The sequence below is a fragment of the Engraulis encrasicolus genome, chromosome 24, assembly GCF_034702125.1.
Source record: "Engraulis encrasicolus isolate BLACKSEA-1 chromosome 24, IST_EnEncr_1.0, whole genome shotgun sequence".
NCBI lineage: Eukaryota > Metazoa > Chordata > Actinopteri > Clupeiformes > Engraulidae > Engraulis > Engraulis encrasicolus.
The window spans coordinates 8,007,620-8,017,176 of record NC_085880.1 but is presented as its reverse complement, the minus strand read 5'-3'; the positions used below and the strand labels follow the sequence as shown (position 1 = coordinate 8,017,176).

Sequence of the window (9,557 nt, the reverse complement as noted above, 5' to 3'; positions counted from 1 at the left end):
CCCGCGGCTTTAACTGCCAATGAACAGGCGAGAAGTGCCGAACTCTGCCTTCCAATTGGTTACTCGCTTACTCGCCTCAACTCGGGATCCGCCCACATCGCATCGCTTGTACAGTACTCACCTACTCGCCTGCTAGTCTCGCTGGAACACATTCTATGACATTCTTTTGAGTTAATTCGCTGAGCGAGTAACTATCAGCAACGTGTGTGTACGGCCCATTAGAGTTTTAGCTGTCAATACATATAGTGAATTACTGTATTTCAAGTTCAGAGGCTAGTTGCTGGCAGGTAGGTGTTTGTAATCTTAGCTGCTGCTTCAATAGTAAATGCTTTGTTCATTGGTGTGAAAACTTTGCAATACACTTCTATATTTTACCCAGAATTGGTTGGTGAAAATGTCAATTCCTGCAACATCTTAGCCCATCCATGGGTCTAGTAGAATATGTCTGGAAAGTTTTTCACATAAACAAATCTCTGTTCATATGCTCAAAATTTCTGGTACATTGATTATTGCTTACATTGCTGCAGTCGTTTTTTTTTTTAAATATCATGTTTGCCATTTTAGCCATAGTTGATTTATCAAAGACCAATATAATCGTTTTCATTATACACTAATTGTAGTTATACAGTACTGTACAGTATTGTTGATGCACTCAAGCACTCTTCCTCTTTGTATGTCTTGATAACTGGTCAGGCGTCAGTTTTCTTGAACCTGTCAGTCACTGCTGCTGCTGTCAATGCACAACAGAGTAATAATGCAGCCCTCTTCCTTCCTATTTGCAGGGTGATCTGAAGCAGTTCCTCAGGATATCCAAGAGCAAAGATGAGAAGATCAAGCCCCAGCCCATCAGCACCAAAACCAAGGCAAGGCCAAATCACACTATGAAGTGTGACGTGTCATAGATAACTCATTATCTGCGCAAATTTACCCATTGAAAACCCAAAAGCACATGCAAAAAAGGCAGCTGAATGCCTAAGCCCCTTTCAAGAAAAGTTGCCCTCAGCCTCTAAAAACCTAAAATCTTAGCCTCTGAAGCACATAAAAAAAGAATGCAATAAGTTGCATTTAAACGCTAAGACCCTTATCTTAAATTAGAATGTGTTCAATCAGCTCTAACATACCAAATCTCATGACCCTGAATGTTGCGACATGCAGCTCCAGGCGCAAGGGCCAATGTTGCACAACGCAACATTAAGCATCAATGGGTTAAACACCCAGGCACCAGGCAAACTAGACCATGCTTCTGTGCCAAAACATCGGTTTGTCGACAATAAATTGTGGGTGCAATAAAGTGGTATACAATATACTCATGTTCTTTAGATTGGGTTCATTTCCCAATGAAGAAGAGCACACCTGTTGTTCTTACCTCTCTGTCCTGTTGTGTGTCTTAACGGATTGTTATAGTAGTAGAACTCATCTGTTGTTTGAGTAGAGTTAGATAGTATCATTGATTAATCCAGAGGTAAATTAAGGTGCCCAGTCAGGGCCGGAGCTGTAGGGAGGGCGAGCAGGGCATTTGCCCCTGGGCCCAGGGCACTCTTGCATTGGTGGTGGGGGCCCAATTGTGGTCTTGTTAGGCCATATAGGGGGCCAGATATGTGTTTGGCCCTGGGGCCCTGTGTGCAATTGTTCCGCCACGGTGTCCAGTAGCACACATAGTGTCATGTCTGTGTGTTTCTGTATTTATGTTCAGTGTACATTAATATGGAAACACACAGACATTAGACACATCATTGCACGTACACGTATATTAGCCATACAGCACACGTTGTACAGCACACTCTGCACTCCCTGTCCTTTCCTGTCTCTTACCAGCTTATTTTAGTAGTATAGCTCCCCTGTAGTTCTCACCTATACATGTCCTGTTGTGTGTCTTAACTGTTTATTATAGATGTAGAGCTCACCTGTTGTTCTCACCTGTACCTGTCCTGCTTTCCCCCCAGGTGTCCATCTGTGCCCAGGTGGCCAGTGCCATGGAGCACCTGTCCAGCCAGCGCTTTGTGCACCGAGACCTGGCCACCAGGAACTGCCTGATCAGCGGACAGAGGCACGTCAAGGTGTCCGCCCTGGGCCTCAGCAAGGACGTCTACAACAGGTACGTAGGCTCGGTGTCCCCAGCAGTCTTCTGCAGGGTTTTTTTTTCATAAATTAATGATGTAAATTATGTTGTCTGCATGTCTGTCACTCTGTTCATATTTCTTTCTGGTCATCTGTCTGCCTGGAAATCTGCCTGTTTGCTCTGTCTGTGTTTTGTTTGTTGCTTTCTTTTCCAAACAATAGATAAAGCTGTGTGTATTCTCTAATGTGCATCCAAATACCAAATGTCTATTCAAACCATGTACAGTTTCTAATATATATCCGTGTGCATCCAGGGCTCTAAATTAACTTTTATCATCACCATCCACAATTACTAGAGGTTGTCAATCTTACTAGCCAAACACACTGTCAACTAATGGGTCAAAGTGGCTGGTAAGCTTTATATTCTACCAGACACACTGAATTTTCACCAGCATTTGGCCGGTTGGCGGGTGTTCATTTAGAGCGATTTGTGCATCCATATGCCAAATATGCATTCTTCCTCCCCCCTCACTCTTTTCCTCCTTGAATATTTCAGAACAAACAGGGAGATGCTTGACTTGTATTTTTTTAAAAGTAGGAAGATTTAATGTGCCTCGCACTAAGGCTTTGGCGTGAAGGTTTTATTGGATATGAGAATACATGGTATTCAAGCTGCTGAATCATTCAGGGGTTGAATTTGTATACACATGGAGATATTGGACACATTTTTAATATCGCTTGGAAAGAGCACATTACTAATCATAGTGACGATTTTGTCAGATTAAAGTTGAAGAAAATGCTGAATTAATTTGTGAAGCCGGTCTGCCATCTTGTGGTCATATGTGGTGTTACAACCACATTTTTTTTACCCTGGCTGAAAAATCTTTGGGCGCTAGAGAGTAATAATGATACAAACAAACAATGATGCAAATAAGTATTGAGATCACATTGAGATTAATTACCCCTTGTGTGAGGAACATTAATCATGCTCCCCTCCACTTCACATTCATATTCCTTAATTTCCTGTGGGGCCAAAAGTAAATAAAAAGTAATCCTACACTACTCTACTCTAATACTATATTGTACAGAGTCCTCACGTCCACTCTCCACTGGATCCAGGCTATTGAAAAATGATCTTATTATAAATACCTTATTTTTCCCTCCCTGACTTTTGTCAGCGTGTGTGTGTGTGTGTGTGTGTGTGTGTGTGTGTGTGTGTGTGTGTGTGTGTGTGTGTGTGTGTGTGTGTGTGTGTGTGTGTGTGTGTGTGTGTGTGTGTGTGTGTGTGTGTGTGTGTGTGTGTTTGTGAGAGAGAGAGAGCAGGAAAGGAGAAGAAGAGAGTAAAGAAGGTGTGACACAAGTGTTGTCCCCCACAGAGGATTGCAACATTGTTGCGAAATGGGCAAGCCTAACACAGTCTGCCCCCACATTCCCACGCATCTATCTCACCCTCTTTCTTGCCTAGGCTAGTACAAATATTTTAAATACATTTTGGGTTATTAAGCCTTTATTCAGTCAGGACAGTTTGACAGGAGAGAGTGATGGAGTAAGATTGGGAAATAACCTTGGGCCGGAATCGAACCTGGGTCCACGGCCGGCGGACTAACAGGAAGGTACCTTAGCCATTTGAGACACGGCTTAGGCCATCTAAAGCTGTCCATATGAGTATGTATGCATATAATACGAGTATTTTCACTTCCTACACAGTCCTCCTCACTCAGCGTTGAACCCACAACCTTAGCGCAGAGCAATCCAGAGGCACTGCCAAGAGAACGCAAAGCCATATCGTAGTTTGCATAGTCAGTAGCCTATCATATTTTCAGGAGTAGGGAGGGAGGTTTATTAATGTTCCATTTAATTGCCATTTAAGTTACAGCGTTTTCACACCTGGTCCCTTTCAACCTTTTAAGCGAACTCAGAGTAGTGACTCAGCATTTTTGCCGCTTATGTGAACGCTCCAAAGTGTACCCAGACCCCTCAGAAGCGAACCGTACCGAGACCGTACTGAGATTCTCAAACTGTGGGCTGGGACCCACTGGTGGGCCACGAAGATGTCCCTCCCAAGAGGGTCCTCAAATAATTTCCTTAAAATCGAAATGAAATTTGTTGCTGTGTTATTATTGATTATTCATTTGAATTGTCTTCTTTCTTAGACTAGAGGTGGGCCCCTATCATTTGTGAAAATTTCAAGTGGGCCCCAAGGTGGAAAATGTTGGGAGAGTTACACCAACTACAAGGTTATATAGAAAATAGAATATTTTAACTCACCCATTCCTCCCCCCTCTCTCTCCAGCGAGTACTATCACTACCGTCAGGTGTGGATCCCTCTGCGCTGGATGCCTGCGGAGGCGGTGTTTGAGGATGACTTCTCCACCAAGTCGGACGTCTGGGCCTTTGGGGTGCTGATGTGGGAGGTGTTTAGTCACGGAGAGCTGCCTCACGCCAAGCTCAGCGACGACGAGGTCCTGGAAGGTACAGTACAGTGGGCTCTCTTGCACTCACTAGCAGCTAACAACAGGCCCCCGCCCACGCACACCCACTCAGCAGCGCTGTTATGCTGTGCTGCACTACCCGCCTGCCAAACTCCACGCTGTATTATCTCTACCTAGTCTTTATGGAAGACCAGTGCGGCTTAAACTCTTGTTGTATGGCTCGAAACTTGCTCTCTTTCTCATGTCTTCATAGACATTACAAAGGCATATCCCTCAGGCTTACTTTTATAGACAGCTCAATATTAATACAACTTTATAATAATTCATGCTATATCTACAGCTGAGATCTGACATTAAGAGTTAACCAGCCCTGTGTGTTGTCCACCATTGCTAGCTCCACCGCTAACTCTCTTCTTCTTCTTCTTCTTCTTCTTCTTCTTCTTCTTCTTCTTCTTCTTCTTCTTCTTCTTCTTCTTCTTCTTCTTCTTCCTCTTCCTCTTCTTCTTCTTCTTCTTCTTCTTCTTCTTCTTCTTCTTCCTCTTCTTCTTCTTCTTCTTCTTCTTCTTCTTCTTCTTCTTCTTCTTCTTCTTCTTCTTCTTCTTCTTCTTCTTCCTTCTTCTCATCCCCTCAGCTCTGCAGGCTGGTAAGCTGAAGCTGCCGGCAGCAGAGGGCTGCCCCTCCAAGGTCTCCAAGATGGCGGCTCGCTGCTGGGCGCCCAGCCCCAAAGAGAGGCCCTCCTTCAGCGAGCTGGCCCAGGCCCTGGCTGACATACCCTCCGACAGCAAAGTCTGAAATGGGGGAGAGCTATCCCACACTGTGGCGTGCTGTGCGGTGGGGTGCAGTGCTATGTTACGCCGTGGCCTGGCATGACCCTCACACTCACAATCGTTTGTGGACCCTCGCCCTGGCCGTGGCCCTTATCACCCCACTTCCAACCTCCCCCGGACCCTGACCTGAACTGCCAACCCCAAACTTGCCATTGCCTCTTTCCTCCAGACTTCCCATTACCACCGCCTCCCACCTCCCAGACACTCACCTCAAACCTGCCCCCCACCCCCTTTCACACTCTCCTGACCGGCCACCTATACCGACCCATTGTCCTCAGGCCCTCCCAGTCTCCCCAACTTACTGTACCCTGCCCCCAGGACCTACCCGGACCAATCGCCTGCACAATCACAGACATGCTGGAAGCAGAACTGAGTCTGACACATTTCAGGGGGAGGAGAGGAGAGGAGAGGAGTGGAGAGGAGAGAGCGTTTTGCTTGGAAAAGAGGAGACTTTTTTGTATTCAGAGAAGTGTGTATGTGGCGTGCTTATGTACGGTACAGCACGCGTGTTGTGTGTGTATGTGTATGTATACGTGTATGTGTGTGAAAAAGGACTCGGAACCCCAGGGAGCTTTTTTTCGTTGTTTGCCTTAATTGTGGCCAAGGCTGTTTGCACTCGTCCGCAGAGTTTCACCATATGCCCACCGACCCCACTATGAGGTGCTTCTTTACCTCTCTCTCTCTCCCTCTGTCTCTCTTCTCTTCTCTCTCTCTCTCTCTCTCTCTCTCTCTCTCTCTCTCTCTCTCTCTCTCTCTCCTTCTCTCTCTCTCTACACGTGGGACCTGGAAACTAACCTGTTGTCTTATCGGATGAGAATGGGAGTAGAAACTCCAATGGCCGACCAACCTCAGCCTTCCACCTCCAGGTATGTTTGGAGGGAAATAAATATATAGTATATAAACTACAAGCTGTATACAATCAGGAGAGACTGTTGAGCTGATGCCACCATGCTGGACTCCCTTTTGTTTCTCTTCGTCATTTATACAATCTCTATCTGTTTTTCTTTCTCGCTCCCTCTTTTTTCTTGTCTGGACTTGAGCTAAGTTTGCCTGTGTGCAATCTGGGTCAGAGTCATTGTTTGTGTGTGGAATTTGGTATTATTTAAAAACGAAACAACCCTTGACATTGGGAGATGAAGATTTTTTAAGGGTACATGTTTGTTTAAAAAAAAAAGAACAAAAAAGGAAGAAAATGATGTTTGCATGAAGGGTTTGTTGTCTGTTACTTCTGTATCCAAGATGGACTTTAATCAGGACCTACATCGTGCTGCCTGTCTAAGGAACTATTCAGAGGACACACAATAATAATCTGCGAAAGGCTAGCTCTGTGTAGGTTCCCTGTGTGTGTGTGTGTGTGTGTGTGTGTGTGTGTGTGTGTGTGTGTGTGTGTGTGTGTGTGTGTGTGTGTGTGTGTGTGTGTGTGTGTGTGTGTGTGTGTGTGTGTGTGTGTGTGTGTGTGTGTGTGTTCCGAGAGTAAGTCAGTTCTGATTGTACTGTTCATCTTCTATTATATCCCCGTGGATCTCCTTGGAGGCCACGGTTGCCAATGGTAACGCCACCCAGCAGTGCGGTGGCGGTGCGTGGATGCCTGCGCTGTGAGGGCCATGTGTGCGTTGGCATCTCTGGATCTCTGTATCCTGGCGTAGGTGCGACAGAACCGCAGGCTGGCAGACATAATGCCCAGCCTCCCCGACTGCTGGCATGGTGCTTCTGACTCGGTTGGATCTCCTCTTCACATGTTAAAAAGCATTCAATGAAATAGTCACCTGAACAAATCTGCACTAACCCATTCATTCGGCTCACATCAATAAGATCTGTCTTATTTTTATAATGTTGTATTGTATGTATGTAGAAGGATATGCAGGCGACCTTGTATTTATCACAAAGGTCCTGTGTTTTTTATATCATTTTTTTCTGTTTATATGTTTTCTGTCTGTTTTTTATTGTTATTTCTCTGTCAATGGGAAGGTACTCTGTGATGTTTTTTTACACAGCTTTTTCAGTACATATTGCTCTTAAATGCCCTATCCCCTCACATGCACACAGTGAATATTGTGTTTGGTAAGATGTAAAAGGTTTGAGGCATCAGTGTAAGAGGAGCGCTACTCGCGTGAAACAGAGACCAAAGGTCATTAACATCATCGTTCAGCAGATTCTAAGTGCCTAGACAAAAATGAAGGATTTCTCTGTGTTTTCTATTGTATCTTATCAAGCAGCTGTGGCCTCTTTATCTGCAAGGCCCATTTTTGTATATCCTTTTTGGTATTTTTTTGTTGTTTTATTTTTATTTTATTATTATTTTTTAAGTTCAGGAAAAGGTCCTTGTTTTACTCTGTATTAATGCAAGGCTCCATCACTTTGGCCTTTAAAAAAAAAGAAAAAAGATGCGCTTTTGCAAACGGTCACAATAATCAACATGTATAATTGCTGCTCTCATTAAAGTCCCTCACTTGTAAACTCCTGAGTGGTGGTCACTGTCTGGGTCAGCACTTTCAGATGAAAATAACAAATGCATATCGTTATACAGTATGACCTTAGACCTTAAAAATGTTAAAATGTTGCGCCTGTGTCTATAACATCAAAATGATTTTGGAGCCATTCATTAATTTCTTGTAGATCCTTAGTATTCAGCACTCAGAATTATGTTTTATGTTGCAGATGGGTCACCGGCGGGCCTATTCACTATTTGCTGAAAATACCCAACTAGGTACATCATAATTAACATTGCTATGTGATTACAGAGAGCCTTAAGTAACAGATTAAGACATAGCCATTACAATTTGGGTGACATAGGGTCTGTGCAAAAGAGTTTAGGCTATTTTCACCATAGGCTCTTCGCAAGATATTTTCACCAAGTCAGTGTATAATAATAACCCCCTTGAAAATTAAATTACATTACATTACATTTGGCAGATGCTGAAATCCAAAGTGACTTACAATTAGAGATGCACAGGATCCAAGATCCGGTTCCGGATCTGGCAGTATAATAGGGTTTTTCACAGGATCCGGGTCCAGCAGGATCTTAAGCAGTGGATCCGGTATACGGCATGTTACCTAAAAATCAGGGTCTGGTGCATCTCTAGCCTAGGTTTTCAGTCAGTCTTTCACAACCCCAATTGCTACATGGAGTGAAAGAACTTTGGAAGAGGCCAGTGCAGGCAGTGTGGCAGTAAGCCAATGAGTCTAAAAAATAGTTTGAGCCAACGTAATAAAAAGGGCCCACGTGTGCGAGTAGGCTATGTGTTTCAACCCTTTCGTAGGATCCGGTATCTGGTTCCGGATCCGGCAGGATCTTAAGCAGTGGATCCGGTATCTGGCAGGATCCTAAAAATCAGGATTCGGTGCATCTCTACTTACAATTGAGGACACATTCATAGAATACTGTACAACACATGCAGAAAAGTGTGCAGGAAATTTACAGAGCAATAAATGCAAATGTCAAGTAGGGTTATTGTTTTTGTTTTGTTTTGTTTTGTTTTGTTTTTGCATTTTAAGTATATTGGCACAAGTAGAGTAGACACACACAAATCCACATCATGCTTTAGAGCGTACACGGGTCTGGGACAGCATAGACATCTGTGCAGTAGTAACGAAAGGGGGGAGACTTTATTTGCTTCTTGAAGGTTGAGAGAGATGATGTTTGTCTTGTTGAATCTGGAGGTTTGTTCCAACACTGAGGGACAATGATACATAACAGGTAATGATAATATCCTTTGGTTTAAAAAAAAAAAAGAGAACCACTGACATAATCCATCTGTGGGACCCACAAGGAATATCTTGTGACACCTTGCGTCCGTGTTCTCGTTCTGTAAATTGGGGTTACGGTGGGGTGAGCGTCTCTCGGCAGGCCTGTCCTCATCTCACACTAAAACACAGACTGCTTATTACTCAGAGAGGCGTCAGATACAGGAGAGCTATTGGCCTCCGAGTGCCTATACGACCACTTTCAAGATAAACACTGTTTGTGTAATGGTGAAGCATGCAGTACCCCCAGAGTCCTTTCAGCTAAACAGTTGTCAGTGTGTGTGTGTGTGTGTGTGTGTGTGCGTGTGCGTGTGCGTGTGCGTGCGTGCGTGCGTGCGTGCGTGCGTGCGTGTGTGCGTGCGTGCGTGCGTGCGTGCGTGCGTGCGAGAGAGAGTGTGTGTGTGTGTGTGTGTGTGTGTGTGTGTGTGTGTGTGTGTGTGTGTGTGTGTGTGTGTGTGTGTGTGTGTAATGATGATATCAGGTGATTTATCCTCTT

At 44.4% G+C, this 9,557-nt stretch overlaps 1 protein-coding gene across 1 annotated transcript in view; it reads left to right on the top strand.

Moving 5' to 3' along the window:
* The window catches only part of ptk7b (protein tyrosine kinase 7b), a 164,167-nt gene extending 156,394 nt beyond the window's left edge, over nt 1–7,773 (top strand). The window contains exons 17-20 of the mRNA XM_063191794.1: nt 783–863; nt 1,944–2,095; nt 4,352–4,530; nt 5,122–7,773. Of these exons, the coding sequence (XP_063047864.1) occupies nt 783–863; nt 1,944–2,095; nt 4,352–4,530; nt 5,122–5,282 (573 nt within the window). The 3' untranslated portion in view covers nt 5,283–7,773. The remainder of the gene's footprint in view (nt 1–782; nt 864–1,943; nt 2,096–4,351; nt 4,531–5,121) is intronic.
* Nucleotides 7,774–9,557: the final 1,784 nt, after the last annotated feature.